Genomic DNA, 17,859 nt, shown 5'->3' with positions numbered 1-17,859 from the left:
ACTTTTTTGTTATTAAAGTGTTGTAAATTTAGTTATGTAAACCCCAGGAAGAGCTACTGTTCCATTACAGCAGCTAATGGGGATGTACATATTAAAAAAAAAAATAATTAGGGAATTCATTCACCTGTGTTTGTGGCTATCTATGCAATCATTTATAAAGCAGCCTACAACTAATTACAGCAATCTGTTTTTGTAGTTGTATCCTAATAGGAAAAGAAACAGCTTGAGCAGTTAACAGCCTCGTGTGCCAGTGTGTGCATGTTTGTGTATGTTTAAAGCCACTCAGCGGGCCCCTCGATAATTAGAGGCTTCTCCAAACGAGGGAGCACTTGAGGGGAAGCAAACAGATTACTGCGCTGTCAGAGAGAGAGAGAGAGAGAGAAAGAAAGAAGTAGAATGCAGCAGGAGACGGAGAGATGAGGGGGGAGGAGAGGAAAAATAGGGGGGAAAGTCGTGGAGAAAAGATAACTCTCCTCCCTTTGCCACCTTCTCATTTCTCTCCGTAAACCTCACATCCCATCTGTCACAACATCTGACCGCCTCTCCTCCCTCTCTCCTCCTGTTCCCACCCGTCTTCATCCCCCTCCCCTGCACCCGGCGATGCAAAATCACACGTACACATATTAGATAAATATGGGTGTGTGTGTGTGTGTGTGTGCATGAAAGGTCTTTGATCACTCTCTGAGACACTAATAGCAGAAATCTCACTTGATCTGCTAGTCATCTTCCCTGAACGTGGATCAAAGTGGGGCCAACAGCAACATGGTTAATATCTAAACAATCAGCCGGAAATTGCATTAATTCACCAACGCAGCCCGGGCATCACGTCCTTTGATCAGCACGCCCGCTTTCCACTCGAGTACCCCTCTTTTTCTCCCTCTTTCTGCCATTTTTCTGTCCTCCTTTTTTCATGAATTCAGAGATAGGCGAGAAAGAGAGAGAGGGGAGGGATGCAAGAGTGTTAAAGAGCAGGGAGAAGGGAGGAGATGGGGAGGACAGGAGTGAACAGCGTGAGTTGGCAGAGGTCACCATCAGAGTACTAAGCAAGAGGAAAACTCTCACACACACACACACACACACACACAGCATGGATAGTGTGTGCAACAGCAGATCAGGTTGTCCCGGCTCCTACAGATGCTTCACGGGACACTGAGGACGAAGACGAGGTGAGTAGGTCGTCTACGTTTGCTTGTACTTTGCTCCTGGTTTTCTTCTTTCTGTTTTCTACTCTAAACTAAAAATCTGAGGATCCGGCTGGTGAGGGTGGAGGGAATACAGGTGGAGGTTTGGGGAGTGTTTGATGCGAGCATATCTGTTGAACTCATGAGAGGTACGCAGGTAAGGACTGATTTCATCTTTTTCATTGGGGGAAAGAAAGAGAGGGGTGAACAGCGGGTATCCAGTTTTCTAATTGGATTAACATAGCCAAAAGATGTCAAACAGCTTCAACAGCACGATTGTTGATTAAAACAGAGTCAGGGGAACAACTGTGAAATATATTACTGGAGAATTTGAGTACTTGAGGGTTTTGAACAGTTTAGAAAATGACTTTCGTGGAACTGCTGACAAATTCTAGACATCTGGTCTGTTCTTTTGTAATTTATTAAAGTCGTCCTCTACTAAAAAAAAAAGATGTTTGTGCAGAGTTTGACACTAGAAGGCTGTTGTCACATTCATTTGTTAAAGGGGGAATGTTTCTCTGTGGTCACCTTAGATCTCTGTTTAAGACGTGTATCCTATGTACTTGATGATTTGTGACGTCACAACAATTGTGGTCCAATATACAACTCTCACAAGTATGATGTGGAAACTTTAAACCTGCAGTGTACATACACTGAGAATGGACTTTCCACTGAAGTAGGAGACATCTTGTGTCCAGCAGTGAAACTTTTGATATTTTACATGAGAGAGAAGGAGAAGATACACACACACACACACACACAAGCTAAAATGTCACACGTCAATTTTAACAGATTTTAACAAAGTAATTGAACTTTAATTGTGAAAAAAAACATCACAAATTATTAGTCAGTGTATTTTTATATCTCTTAACCCTTTCATGCATAGTGGTCACTACAGTGGACAGCTATTCAAAAGCCATTTTCTTAGTTATGCATGGGGTTTTGATGGTATCGTTGCACATCAGCCACCACAGTGGACTCTAGTGTGTCATCCCATGTTTAAAAAAAATGAAGTTCAAATGTTTTTTTTCATGCCCAAAGGGGAATAAAAACACTTAGGAAAAAAAATCCTGGCTGAGGTTATCATAGTTCATGCATGAAAGGGTTAAAACATGTCTGGAGGGGATCCAAAGGTACTTTGAGCTGCATTTTGTGTATGAAAGGTATGTGTATAAACATCATTATATGATAAACTTATGATATATCATTATTATCTGAAATGTGACAAGGGACCCCAACTCTATCATACAGAACATTTTTAACTAGTAAATACAACTGAACAAAAAATGTTAAATTACCTCATTAAAAATTACATGAAATTAAACTGACATCTCCTCCTTCTCCCTAATTGAAAAAATTGAGAATCTATAAATATACAAATATTGTTCATTTCTTAAGTTTCACTGCCGGACACAAGATGTCTCCTTCTTCAGTTGCACTATGATTTGCACTTCTGATGTCACAAATCATGCTCATACGTTCACACCCTAAACTCAGATGTAAGTCGAGCACAGAGAAACTTTCCCCCTTCGGCTGATTATCTACACACACATCATTCTGCACAGTGAAACTCAAAACATCCAAGTGACGTAATAATAAACAAGACATTTTTGAATGGAGAGGGACTTTAAGTACAGAATCTGAGTAAACTGCTTGTTGAATTATTGCATGACAGTTCTCCCAATTAGTGATGACCAATTAGCAGTTCCCATGTTTTCTCTGTAGCCCTCCACCATATTTCCAGAAATGATCACAGGATGTATTGTGACCTCAGTGATTATGAAACAGGCATGAGTATTAGGCAGTTCACAATATGTTGATTATGACCATCTACGGGCCACTTGTTCCCAAAGTATCAACTCTGGATGTGTCTACGGTATACGGCTGCATATTTGCAGGTCAAGTTGGAGCCACGTCTATTTTAGCTGACCTCCATTGCCTGTAAACATCCCACAAACACACACACACACACACAATTGAAGTTAATAAGGGGCTATGTGTAGGGTCAATCTTCTGTGAGACCTTTAATTGTGAAACAATGAAATGTGAAACATGTTTACAGCCCCCTCGTACCGTTCAACACACACAGAGACACACACAATCGCAGAGGCATGCAGAGAGGGCCCCTCGTGTGGAACTATTTACCGAGTGCAGATGGGCAGGTTGTAATAAGGTCATGGTTGTTTGACTAATCTCCAGTGATCAACATTACACACTATTTGGCAGATATGGGTTACTAAAAAAACGGCACTTGCTACAAAACCAAAAAGAAGAGCAAGTTATGTTGTTATGTGGTCCAATTTTGGTTTTTGGTGAAGCAATAACAAAATAGTTCTTCATAAAAAGTACTGAAAGTTCTCTGATGACATTAATAAGCCAAATACAGTGAAATGTATTTATAAAGCACATTTAAGAGCAACAGAAGTATTTTACAGTGAAATTTAAGACGCAACTAAAACAAAACAAAAATAAACAGATAAGTAAATGTAACAGACAAAGTTGAAACTGTTTCATCATTATATTAAATATTGAGAGGAATCAAAGGTGATTTTATGGAGGTGGGTCTTTAACTGGGATTCAAAAGTGGTGACAGATGGGGAAGATCTGACAGTGAGGGGCAAACTGTTCAGGGGCCAGCGATGGAAAAAGCTAGGTCACCTTTGGAGTTTGAGTGAGAACAGAGAGAAGTAACTGATCAGAGGATCTGAGGGGTGTAGTACATGAACTGAGGAGATCAGAGATGCAGGTGCCTTCAGAGCTTTAAAAACAAATGAAAGAGTCTTCAATCAATTCTATTTCTCACTGGTAACCAGTGAAGGGAGGCCAGTATGGAGGAGATATGGTCTCAATGTGGAGACAATAGGTAATAAAGGCATGTAAAACTGTCTCCAGATCACCAAAAGAAAGACAAAGTTTTATTTTTGCTATCATCCTTATGTGGGAAAAGCTGCTACTGGAATACCGAATTTATTTGTTAAATTTGTGTGAGCTGTGTGTGCTGAGATTTGAGAACAGAGACACCAGAGATTTGACTACACCAGAAGGAACATTTTCAAGACTGATAATATGAACTTCTGTTTTACTTTAATTTAGCTGAAGATTTTTTTTTGGCTATCCAGCATTTAACTTAATGAGACAACTTAAAGGAGACTGAAGATTGTGAGTATCGCTCAGTTTCAGTGGGAAGTACAGTTGTGTGTCATCAGCATAGCAGTGATAAGAGATGTTGATTTTTGAGTCTGTCCTTTCAGGAAAAACAACTTATGTCAGTCACTAAAAAACAACATATAGTTACATTTGAGTGACAGATGCCTCCTAGTGGCCGTAGTAATTACAACCCGGAGCAGTGGCATAGTTGAGATGGCATATATAAAAGTTGACAGTTTTCCTCATTTGGAGGATTGAGGCATTAACCCAACAGTAGACTTTGCCACAGGAGACCCATCTTATTTCTCATTTCCAGCTGCAAGTGTCACATTTCCAAACATGAGTCACGACATTTGAAAAAAGAACAAAAAAAAAAAAACATAACCATGATCATACCCTGACCTCAAGCTCATGGTTATTATCGTAGCCTTGACGGTGAAGGTTGCCTAACTTTAAGGATGAAGTAACTGTAACCCACACCACATGTTTCTCTAACCTTAACAAAGTGATCATTTTAACCCAAACCACAATCTTTCCCTAAACCTAACAAGTGGTTTTTGTGACTAAACCAAACCAGACCTTAACCACAGCGTTGTCACAACATAAGACTTGTTATTTTTTTAACAGTGGTTTGTAACGGTTTTGGAAAGCACAGACAAATGATGTTGTCTTGGTGATTACTGACAATAGATGTGCCAGATTATAGTTCTGGAGTCACATGGTCAAACAACATATATTTGGTTGTTTAATGTTGAGGGGTTGTTGTGATTTTTCTGAAGACAGACCCCAGTGGGAGCATGTATAATGAAAATAAAATAGGGCCTAGGATGGAGCCTTGGGGTACACCACAGGAGACAGTAGCAGAAGATGTAAAATTATTAATCAGATCTTTGTTGTAGATCTGATTTAAATCACTGTATAATGCCTTACCCTGAATGCCTACTACATTTTTGAGACAGTCCAGGAGTATAGAGGGGTCAGCTGTTGTTACTCTCTTGGAAAGGGATAAGTTATGAGAAGACAACTTTTTCCAGAGCTTTTGACAGAAAAGCTCATTCTTAAATTGGACAGAAGCTATTAAGTACACTTGGATATAAGTTTGGGTTTGTGATTAGAGGTTGAATGAAGGAGCGTGGGATGTAATCATTAACTAGAGAATAGTTTATTATGGTTAAAATACTGGGCCCAACTGTATTAAATATTTGCTTAAGAAGGTGGGATGGAATTATATCCAGTAGTGGGCTTCATCTGTGAAATAATAAATAATAAAGAAAAATAAATTTGAGGTAGAGCCTCAAACCTATGCCAGGCTCTTATTCACTGACTTTTCCTCACCATTCAACACTATCCAGCCAGATCTTCTTGCAGAGTAATGTCTTTGAAATTTCAATGTAAATATAATTCTCAATGTTTGGATATTGGATTTCTTGACAAACAGGGCCTCGTGTATCAGGGTCTATAGTTTGTTGTCCACCAAAGTACACTCCTCCTTCTCAGGATCTCCCCAGGGGTTATTTCTTCTCACTCTCTACAGAAATGACTGCAGAAGCACTTATGATGATGGGCATATTTTGACATTTGCTAATAAATTGTTGTTAATAAATTGTTAGTCTATTAAATGATAATGAGTCTGTTGTTGATGTTTTTGTGTCTTGGTATAATAAGTTTTATGTATGAGGTGACTGGCGCTAACCACTGCACCACCGTGCTTCCCAGAATGGTTTTTATCCCAGGATAAATGTACCAAAAACCAAATACAAGGTCATTTGATTCTTGGACACAGCAGGATACAGACATCAATATTATTCATGAGTACAAATACTTTGGCACTGCCACTGATAAGGAGACATGTTTTGAGTCAAAGCAAGGTCCAGCAGATCTTGTTCAAGTCAAATCATTTTTTATTTATACAGCCCAATATCACAAATCATAAATTTGCCTCACTGGGCTTTACAATCTATATAGCATACAACATCCTCTATGCTTAGACACTCGATTTGAATAAGAAAAAACTCCCCCAAAAAACCTGTTAACATGGAAAAAAATGTAAGAAACCTCAGGAAGAACAACACAGGAGGGATCTTTCTCCCAGGACTGACAGACATGCAATAGATGTGTTTACAGAACAGACCAAGCCTCGGTTCCACTGAGGGGTAAAACCATAACAGTGTTTTTGTCCTTTCGAGGAAAGATGAATTATTTTAAGGTGTGCAATCCTCTTGTGACAGCATTTCATACATGTGTAATTGAATCGATTCTTTCTCTTTTCTTACTTGAGCCTTGGTTTGGTTGCATAAATTGCATCAGTCAGTCAACCATGAGGTTCCAGTTTGTGGTTTTGAATGAAATGTCTCGATGTATACATATAGTATACAGTTTACAGTCACACTGTAAAGAAAAAGTAAATTTACACAATGTATGATACAAATTTGACATAATTTCACACCCATTTCACATTTTTAAGAATATTGTTGAGTGTCTATACATTTACAGTTCATGGCTATTTTTAGATTATAAAATTACATTCTATAATTCCCAAAAACAGTCAGAATTATTTTAAAATCAGATCAGCACCTGTTATTCTACAGCATGACTTTATTTTACAGTAAGAAAAAAAACACAAGGCTTTCTATCATTGAATTTATTTTTTATCTATATAGCGCCAAATCACAACAAAAGTCATCTCAGGGCACTTTTCACCAGAGCAGGTCAAGACCGTACTTTAATTTACAGAGACCCAACAATACCCCCATGAGCAAGCACTTGGCGACAGTGGCAAAGAAAAACTCTCCTTTAATGAGTAGCAACCTCAAGCAGAACCCGGCTCTTGGTGGGCAGCCATCTGCTTTGACCGGTTGGTCATATTAAGAGTAAATCGGTGAAAAAAGTCTTTCTTTTTAAAAAAAAAAAAATCTAATGATGGTGATTCTACAAAATGGCTGTATTTTTACGAGGGATGTGCAATGAGCTCAGTATTTGTGTTTGTATCTGTATTTGTTGAGGCAGCAAAATTATTTGTATTTGTATTTAAATAAAAGTGGAAAGAGGCTTAAAATCCTGTCACCAACCGATATTTGACATAGGGTTTTTTTTTCATATCGAAAACAAATCATTTTTAAAATATTTGTATGAAACAAATATTCGTAAAAAAATGCTGAATAATGTATTTGTATTTGGGCACACCCCTAATTTTTACAAGATTGTGTTAGCAGGAAATACACTGAAAATAAATTTTACTGTTAAATATGTACAGTATTGGCAGAAATTGACAGAAGTGGCAAGTATTTCTTTTAAAGGTGATGATGGTGATTCAGTAACATAGATTAGCTATATTTTTACAATTCTTTTAAGATAATAATGTCTTAAGTTGAGACAGTCACATTTCTCTCCTCTCCTCTCAGCCAACATGTCACTCTCCTTGGCAACAGACACATACCCATCCATCGACTGGCCGGTGGTCTCTGTGACCCCGGCGGGTAACAATGTCACTGAGTTGGAGCGGGACGCCTTGTTGGCGGTGGCCGAGGTGGTTGTGCTGGCGGTCATCTTGGTGATGGCCTTGCTCGGCAACGGGCTGGTGCTGGTGGTGTTGCTAAGACGGAGACGACACCACAACCCGCTGCACCAGTTCATGCTCAACCTCTGTCTGGCTGACCTGGTGGTGGCGCTGTTCCAGGTGACACACACACACACACACACACACACACACACACACACTTCTGCCCACTCCTACACCCTGTGCACTTGTTGGAAACTGGATTTAATAAACCTTTATATTGTGTTTTGAACCTGCACCCCATCTCTTCCTCTCTCTCCATCGCTCCTCCCCTCCTCTTTCTCTCTGAGGTGTTGCCTCAGCTGGTGTGGGACGCCAGGGGTCGCTTTCCTGGCCCGGACTTCCTGTGTCGCCTGGTGAAATACCTGCAGGTCCTCGGGATGTTCGCCTCCTCCTACATGATCGTCGCTATGACGGCGGACCGCCACTACGCCATCTGCTGCCCCCTGCAGGCGCATCGCAATGGGGCCACCCAGCGGAGGAACTCCTTCATACTGCTGGCCTGGGGGCTGTCGTTGCTGCTCAGCCTGCCACAGGTAGGCTTGTACAGGTAGGCTGCCACAGCTAGGCTGATACAGGTAGGCTGACGCAGATGGGCTGATACAGGTAGGCTGATACAGGTAGGCTGACGCAGATGGGCTGATACAGGTAGGCTGCCACAGCTAGGCTGATACAGGTAGGCTGATACAAGTAGGCTGACCCAGGTGGGCTGATACAGGTAGGTTGAAACAGGTAGGCTGATACAAGTAGGCTGACCCAGGTGGGCTGATACAGGTAGGCTGGTACAGGTAGGCTGATACAGGTAGGCTGAAACAGGTAGGCTGATGCAGGTAGGCTGATAAAAGAAGGCTGACAGGCTGATGCAGGTAGGCTGAAACAGGTAGGCTGGTACAGGTAGGCTGATACAGGTAGGCTGGTACAGGTAGGCTGAAACAGGTAGGTTGATACAGGTAGGCTGGTACAGGTAGGCTGGTACAGGTAGGCTGAAACAGGTAGGCTGAAAAAGGTAGGCTGATACAGGTAGGCTGATACAGGTAGGTTGATACAGGTAGGCTGGTACAGGTAGGCTGGTACAGGTAGGCTGAAACAGGTAGGCTGAAACAGGTAGGCTGAAAAAGGTAGGCTGATACAGGTAGGCTGATACAGGTAGGTTGATACAGGTAGGCTGGTACAGGTAGGCTGGTACAGGTAGGCTGAAACAGGTAGGCTGAAAAAGGTAGGCTGATACAGGTAGGTTGAAACAGGTAGGTTGAAACAGGTAGGCTGGTACAGGTAGGCTGAAACAGGTAGGCTGAAAAAGGTAGGCTGATACAGGTAGGCTGAAACAGGTAGGCTGAAAAAGGTAGGTTGAAACAGGTAGGCTGGTACAGGTAGGCTGAAACAGGTAGGCTGAAAAAGGTAGGCTGATACAGGTAGGCTGAAACAGGTAGGCTGAAAAAGGTAGGCTGATACAGGTAGGTTGAAACAGGTAGGTTGAAACAGGTAGGCTGATACAGGTAGGTTGAAACAGGTAGGTTGAAACAGGTAGGCTGATACAGGTAGGTTGAAACAGGTAGGTTGAAACAGGTAGGTTGAAACAGGTAGGTTGAAACAGGTAGGCTGGTACAGGTAGGCTGATACAGGTAGGTTGATACAGGTAGGCTGGTACAGGTAGGCTGAAACAGGTAGGTTGAAACAGGTAGGTTGAAACAGGTAGGTTGAAACAGGTAGGCTGCCACCTCGAGCAGCTACAACAGTAAAATGCTGCTTAAACACTGACACATCAATAACACTCAGTGATGTGATTTTTTTGCAGAAGTACTTTTACTTTTAATATTTTCTGTACATTTTACTGATAATACTTTTACTGAAGTAAGATTTTACTGGTAATTAAGTACTTTTACATTGCTGTATTGTTAAGTAAAGCATCTCCTCCACTCCTGGAATTTGAAAACAGAAGCACATTAGATGACCACATTAGCTCTACTGACATTTGTTGGACACAGGTAGACTTACGTGTTGGAGGGCATCTCACCTCCATCGTACCCGACTTAAAGACACACACTCACAAATCTCTCTGCTGACGCCCCACACACCTCTTCACCCTCCAGGTTTTCATCTTCTCACGTTCAGAAGTGGCTCCAGGTGTGTATGAATGTTGGGGAAACTTTGCTGAGACCTGGGGCCTCAAGGCCTACGTGACCTGGATGACCCTGGCTGTCTTCATCCTCCCTGTCCTCATCATCACTGTCTGCCAGGTACAAGAGAGAACAGAGTTTACTAGTTACACAAAATAGTGTGTTTACAAAGATTTTTTATTTACAACAACATTGTTGGACGTCTCCTGTTCTTTTCCCTCAGGTGCAAATCTTCAGGGAGATCCACAACAGTCTGTACCTGAAGTCAGAGCGCCGCCTGTCCCCCGCCTCCCTTCCTCCATCCAGACGGGACAGTCAGAGAGGAGGAGGAGGAGGCAGCAGAGGGAGGTCCAGTGTCTCCCTGTATGTTTCACCACTCGTGTTCAACAACCCCAAGACTCACACCGGCTTTGAACCTGGATCCACCTACCAGCACCTTCCTATGGGTCCACTCAGGTCCAACAGCATCACTTCACACTGTGACATTCACACCTACACAGCTGTTCATCCAGGTAAGATCCATACAGAGTATAGACTGTACTGTTACCCTTTTACATTTCACCCTACATATATGTTTTCCCAAACAATTTTATCTTATTTTGAAAATTAATTTAAAATAAGTACTATGACATATGGTACAACATACATAAACAATAAGAAACTGACATACACAGGAAAAAACAACACAGAACAACATCAAAATAGATTCCACTATTAAGGTCCATCCACCAACAGCCAGGTCACCTTTGACTCAGCCTTTGTCCAAGTACTTATAACAGAACATTAACACACATTAAAAATAATAGAATAAAACATGAACATACATAGAAAAGAGACATTAAAGGACCAGTGTGTAGGATTTAGTGGCATCTAGCAGTGAGGTTGCAGATTGCAACCAACTGAATACCCCTCCCCTCCCCTTCCAAGTGTGTAGGAGAACCTACAGAGGCGATGAAACTTGCAAAAAACATGAAAGACCCTCTCTAGAGCCAGTGTTTCATTTGTCCATTCTGGGCTACTGTAGAAACATAGCGGTGCAACATGGCAGGCTCCGTGGAAGAGGACCTGCTCCCTATGTAGATATAAGGGCTCGTTTTAAGGTAATTAAAACACAATTCTTATTTTCAGGTGATTATACACTAATAAATAATATTATATTCTGCCAATAGATCCCTCTAAATCTTACACACCGGTCCTTTAAAGTGCACAAAGTACAAATAAACATACATCGGTAGATGTTGAGGAGAAAGTTAATTGAAGACCAGTTTGTATAGGTAAGTTTTTACTTGGCTTTAAAAGTGCTCACTAAAGTCGCCTCTTTACTGCTTTTTTATGGGTGCGGTTCTGTGAGAGCAGCAGCGGAGTATCAGCGTACCTCAGGGCACGCAGCTGGGACATGTGGTTTTTAGAAGCTCTGCAATATAGACTTGGGCTTTTTAAACCATTAAAAGAATTTTTAAATCAGTTCTAAAAGTAACTGTGAGCCAGTGTAGAGTAGTTAAACTGAGTGTGTCCGGTACCAGTACCAGTATTCTGTCCTGCAGGTTTCCAGTTCAAGAAAGGAAGTCATGTTCATAATAAATGAACAGATCAGTGGTCAGCGGCCATCAAATGTTCAGAAATGACTGATCATTACCTTTTAAGTCGAGGTAAAATGCAAAAAATGTCTTTTTAACCCTTTTAGATCACATCCCCGGTCATATTGTGCACTTATTTTAAAATTAAAATATATGCAGAAAAAAAGAAAATAAAAACAGTTTCTTTGTGTTCTTGTATTGAAATCCAGTCATGTTTCCTTCCTGTAAAACAAAATATGTAGTTTCATCTGGACCTTTAGCACAGAACTGATGGTCTCATGTGGCACCACATCAAAGATCTCTTTGTAGCACAAACTAACAGTCGGAGGGGACGGGTCTCCTTCATCCATTTTAACAAAATACATTTTCTTGCCAAAAGCAATAATTTGTCCAGCAATTTAAATATCAAAGGAAGTGACACATCTTCAGAGGGTAGACCCAGCAGAAGACAAAACCCAGGATGCTTTTTAGATTTCATTTCTGAAAATGAGCTTCTTCACACTGCAGCTCCAGAAACATGATATATATTTATATGTTGCCATTTTAAGCATAAAGGTGATTAACTATGATCCATCTTGTTCCAGTTAGAAGGTGTTATATGTGATCTACAGAGTAGTAAATAGGATTTTTAAGACTGAGACCCATCATTATGTTTTTAGGGACTGCAGATGAAAATTAGCTTGAAGCTAAATCCGGTACAGTACATCATTTATGTTAAAAACTACACTATCCTAATAAATAAATAAAATATAAATATTTGGCAAAAAATAAAAAATTGCACCGCAAAGTCCATAAGTAGCTGTTCTGGAGCTTTCAATTGTATGATATGATTTTCTGAAGAACTTCACGTCCATTACAGCTTAAAAGTCGATACTGAAAGTTTATTCTTGACCTTGGAAACAACATTTTGCGAAACAATCTTATTTTAGCTCTTATTGAGCTTAAAATACTCAAAAAAAAATGGAATTTATTGAGGAGGTTTGCATTGTATGATGGAAAGCACCAGAACAGCTTCTAAAGGACCTTCTTGGTGGTGAGATTGTAGAAGTATGTGTGGTTATAATCAGCAGCAGGAACGTGGTCGACTTACTTTCACATCGCTGAGCTGAGAAAATCAATTTCCATCATTTTAAGAATTGATGACATTGTTGTGTTCAACTCTAACAGCAGTTTTTATTCTGCTAGACAGAGTTAAAAGTAACTCTCAGTGTACAATTTAAATTTAATTTTGGGCTTTCAACAGCAAACAATGACAAAGTGCATCTTTCTTGTTTTAGGTGGACACATGAGGAATATTTACTGCCCATAAAGGACCATAACACTGTTTTTATATGTCTTAATTTGGACGCAGATTTCTGAATTATCTCTGATTCTTTCAGGAATTCAAGTAGATGTAATAAATAAATGACTGAAGTGAAAATAAAGTAATTTAAAATAAAATAAAGAAACTCAGTGGGATTATTAGGCCACCATGTATTACAAATCACACATAGTTTACCGTAAGTGAGCAGTTTCTGAAGCTTAATATAGACATTTTACTAATATAAGCAATATATTCAAACAAGTGTCAAATATCTGCAAGCTGATTTTTTACTCTGTGTACTGTCAGGATTGATAAAAACTGGCTGGATGGGGGAAAGTCAAACATCAACTATGATATGTTTTAGAGAATAGTAGGAAGTAATGTAAAGTCTGTGGGATTTAAGATAAAACGGTTAAATCGATCCGATAACTCATGAAATTAAGGATGTTTCTTTCAAACTTATTCATAGATTTTACAGCTAAGATATAATTTAAAAAATCAGAAAAGATATTGATGTAAGTTTCACATTTTGTTGTAGTTCCTCTGAGACTGTTGTTCACTTATTTCATTTCTGCCCTTTTGTGAGACTCTTTTGGAATAACGTGCATCTTTATCAACGTCCATACTGATTGGCAGAACTCTAATCTGAATTCTCATCTATATGTTACTAATCTTTTAATTTTATTGGCTAAATTCCATGTTCATAAAAGCACATTTACAGCAAAAAGTCAAACTTCTTAGTTTTCATACAGGATGTTAAACTGTACATTGATTTGATTGGATTTCCTTTAATCCAAAGGCTGTAAAAACTATTAATACCTGTTTTTTGTTTACATTTCTTGTATGAAATGTAACTCCCTGTAGCTCAGTTTTTGATTTTCTTCTGCAAACCAAAGGATCAATATTTTATATGTGATCATTTTGTGGTAGAAGAACTTATAATTGTATCCATATGTCAATAAAGAGATAAAAAAAAAGTCCTTTAATGTTGTTTTTTATGCTTCCTGTCAGCTGAGCTGCAGCCTGACGTGCTGCCCGACCCCGCAGTTCCCTCCGCTGTCTGGTCCCCCCCGCCGGTCAAAGCCGCCCCCGCCCGGGGAGGAGAGGTGACAGCGGCCATGTCCAAGACGGTGAGGATGACGCTGGTCATTGTGCTCGTCTACTCGCTCTGCTGGGCCCCGTTCTTCAGCGTCCAGCTGTGGGCCGCCTGGGACCCCAACCCACCTCAGAGCGGTACACACACACACACACACACACACACACACAATCATACCTCTATACTTGTGAGGACCCTCAATCACTACTGCAGCCCCCAACCCTAACCACCCTAACTGAACCTGAACCTGATTCTAAACTTAATCTTAAAACCAGGTCTGAACCCTCATTGATCCTTTATTGTATTTTAGATGATTCGTCTTTAAAGTGATTGAAACATCTCAGGTTTGGTGTCTTGGATAAAAACAAACTTTGTGGTCGATGCAGAACAGAAAAAGTAAAAGTGAAGACAGCAAAACAGCATCTTTAATAAATGAAATAAAGTTTTTTCAAAAGCCATTCGGACTCTACATTGTCACAAATAATGAGGTCTGAATAAACTGCACATTTCAGTTAATTTCTGTTTGTATAACCTTGAGGAAATTATGTTGTGACTGTTTTTTAGAGAATTAGTGCCTGTTTGACAGCATTATTTGATAATGACCATTTCATTTTAAAATATGTGATGAACATATACGATGTTATAATGTTACTATGTGATGTATCTAATTTGATACAGATGTTTTCGTTTTGTGTGATTTGTGAGATTTCGAGGTCAGAATTTGAAGGTGTTGCGTTTTGTGTAACGAGGTTTGAAAATTGAGCCAAATTAAATGCACAAAAAAAACCAACAACAAAGACTTTTTTCATTTGGCACTGACAGATCAGAACTTAATATCTGGCTCTTTGACACATCTGTTGAGTTTTCTTGTAAACAAACAAAAGTTATGTTTACATCGAGTGTTATATTTTAAATCCTGCATTGTTTACATTCATGTTTACATGCTTTTGTTTTCTTCTTCTGTGCATCGCCTCACAAGACAAACAAAACTCATAAAATCTGCTCCACAGCGCTACCAGAGGTCAGAAACTCTACAGGCTGCCTTTAACAGATTATTAAAAGATTATTGATGTAAATGACATTTTAAGAAAATGATACAACATGACACATTATCCTGAACATCAACACACAAACAAAGCCTCATGCAGCAGGTTTCATGTACAGATACACTGATGCTTCTCAGTATTAAAGCTGCAACGATTATTTGATCAATTAATTAGTTGAATCAGCAACTGCTTTGATAATGGAATAATTGTTTTAGTAATTTTTTAAGCAAATATGCCAAAAGGTTTTCTTGTTCGACATTTGTTGTTTAATCTGCAATGAATTGTGTGAATTGATAATTAAAATGATTGTTAGTTGTCAGTATTTGTATTATCAGTTAATCTGCTGATTATTCTGTCGATTAATTGTTTTGTCTATAAAATGTCCAAAAATAGTAAAAAATGTTCCTTATAATTTTCCACAGTCAAAGGTGAAGTTTTTAAACGTCTTATTTTGTCTGACAAACAGTTTAAAACCCCAAAATAATCAATTTATTATAACAAATGACAAAGAAAAACATGAAATCATCACATCTGAGCAGCTGAAACCAGTAAACCTTATGGCATATTTGCTTAAAAAATGAATGAAATGATTATTCAATTATCAAAACAGCTGCCAATTAATCTTTTGTTGATTGACTAATCAATAAAATGACTAATTGTTGCAGCTCTAAATGAAAATAATCAACGACAGTCAGAACATCCACTGAAGCAGCTGTGTGTGTGTGTGTGTGTGTGTGCGTGTGTGTGTGTGTGTGTGTGCGTGCAGGTGCAGTGTTCACCCTGCTGATGCTGCTGGCCAGTCTGAACTCGTGCACCAACCCCTGGATTTACTCGGCCTTCTCCAGCAGCGTCTCTCCGGAGCTTCGTCTGCTGCTTCTCTGTCGCTCACACACACTCCGCCGAGGCTCTTTACCCAACGACTCCACGGCCACACACACCTCCAACTACTGAACTATACACACAACCAACCAACCACACAACAGAGGGCTAAATCTCATCATGTGACACAGAAACACACAACCGAGTCCTCATCCTCTGCTCTCTGTAGAGTAAAACACATGTGAACATGTTTATTACTGTTAAAGGAATAGTTTGACATTTCGGGCTTATTTGCTTTCTTGTTGAGAGTTAGAAGAGAAGATTGATACCAAATATGAAGCTAAAGCCAGGAGTCGGTTAGCTTAGCTTAGCATAAAGACTGGAAACAGATGGAAACAGCTAGCCTGGCTCTGTCTAAAGGGAATAAAATCCACCTATGAGCTCCTCTAAAGCTCATTAATTAACATTTTATATCTTGTTTATTTGATCTGTAGAAAAACCTGAGGGGTAAAATCTACATTTCTAACAGATCTCTCTATGATTTTATTCCGTTTTTCCATTTTCTGCTACTCTCCACTTCTACTCCGTCACATTTCAAAGGGAAATATTGCACTTTTTACACCATTATATTTATTTGCCAGCTTTTAGTCAGTAGTTACTTTACAAATAAAGATTTGACATAAAAAACACATATGACCAGCGTATAAAACACAGTGTATCAAATTACACAACAATACACAAAATTATTAAAATGTATTCAAATACAATTTACATATTAATTCATCAATAATAATCTAATAACCTCATATGTAATAGTTGAACAATCCAAGAGGTTGTGTTTCTACATTGAGTATGTTTACTTTTTATATTCTAAGTACATTTTGTAAATAATATTTATATATGTTTTACTTTTAATTGTACTAGAGTATTTTTATATTGCAGTATTGCTACTTTTATTCAGGTAAAGGATCTGAATATTTCCTTCAACAGTGTTTATTATTTTGTTTTAGTAAGTTATCACCTACCAGACATGTAAATGTAAATGTATAAATACGACAGTCAAACCTTTCCAGTTTACACTCACACTTCAGAATTTAAAGGACCAGTGTGTAGAGTTTAGTGCCATCTAGTGGTGAAGTTACAGATTGCAACAAAGTGAATACACCTGTATGAAAAATGACAGGCTCCGTGGAAGACGACCTGCTCCCTCTGTAGATATAAAAGGCTCAATCTAAGGTAACAAAAACACAATGATTCTCATTTTCAGGTGATTATACACTAATTAAAACATAATTATGAATATTATATTCCATTTCTGGGCCAGATGTCACTAAATCTTACACGCTGGTCTTTTAAAATTTAAAGGGACGGGCTCGTAGACACACATCTTAAAAGCAAATTATGAAATATTATTATTTCATTTAGTCCACAAACAGGATTAGTCCACATCCCGAAAAACAAACAAACACATAAACAAACAAACAGCATACAGCCAGGCTGTTTCCCTGTTTCCAGTCTTTATGCTAAACTAAACTAATTTGGACTAGAAACAGTGAGTCTACATCACATTTTCTTGTTATAATGAGAATAAAAAGTTATAATGAGAAAGGTGAAACATGAGACTGTATCTGATAAAGTGTTGCTGCTGCTGAGATGAACGCTCGTGAATGTTTAAATTGATTGATCAAGTCTAACTTTCTTTTAGGGCGAACACATGATGAATTTCTGCTCTTCCTAAGAAACCTAGATTTGTTTGTTATTAGCTTGCAGACACTCTGGAGGAAACTGTTCACTCTGCATCTCATACTGGAGAAAGAACCAAAGTGAACCAGATGTGTTTCTGAAAGCTTTGTTATTATTGTTTATGACAATAAAAGCAGCTACTATTCTGAGATTTCTTGCTATAATGAGAAAAACGTGAGGCACAGAGTGGCCTGTTTAATCTGATTAGCACTTCTAAACCTCACAAATCAACATGTTGTTTTTTCGGGGGTTTATGTGTCTGTTTCTTGGCCTG

General features: G+C 39.1%; 1 protein-coding gene across 1 annotated transcript; it reads left to right on the top strand.

Annotated features, from left to right (window-relative positions):
* The first annotated feature begins 7,546 nt into the window (after nt 1-7,546).
* LOC122981993 (vasopressin V2 receptor-like) lies at nt 7,547-16,076 on the top strand. Its single transcript, XM_044350908.1, has 6 exons — nt 7,547-8,004; nt 8,175-8,420; nt 9,975-10,121; nt 10,225-10,513; nt 13,893-14,114; nt 15,790-16,076. The coding sequence occupies exons 1-6, from the start codon at nt 7,735-7,737 to the stop codon at nt 15,972-15,974; spliced, it is 1,359 nt and encodes a 452-aa protein (XP_044206843.1). The 5' UTR covers nt 7,547-7,734; the 3' UTR covers nt 15,975-16,076.
* Nucleotides 16,077-17,859: the final 1,783 nt, after the last annotated feature.

This window comes from Thunnus albacares, chromosome 5, assembly GCF_914725855.1.
Source record: "Thunnus albacares chromosome 5, fThuAlb1.1, whole genome shotgun sequence".
Taxonomy (NCBI): domain Eukaryota; kingdom Metazoa; phylum Chordata; class Actinopteri; order Scombriformes; family Scombridae; genus Thunnus; species Thunnus albacares.
This window is presented reverse-complemented; position numbering and strand designations above follow the sequence as displayed.

Excerpts from the sequence above, each read along its gene's own strand:
- LOC122981993 (XM_044350908.1), top strand. The coding sequence starts at position 7,735 with ATGTCACTCTCCTTGGCAACAGACACATACCCATCCATCGACTGGCCG. Across the intron at positions 8,421-9,974 it reads TGCTGCTCAGCCTGCCACAG|GTTTTCATCTTCTCACGTTC; the intron begins GTAGGCTTGTAC and ends TTCACCCTCCAG. Across the intron at positions 10,122-10,224 it reads TCATCATCACTGTCTGCCAG|GTGCAAATCTTCAGGGAGAT; the intron begins GTACAAGAGAGA and ends CTTTTCCCTCAG.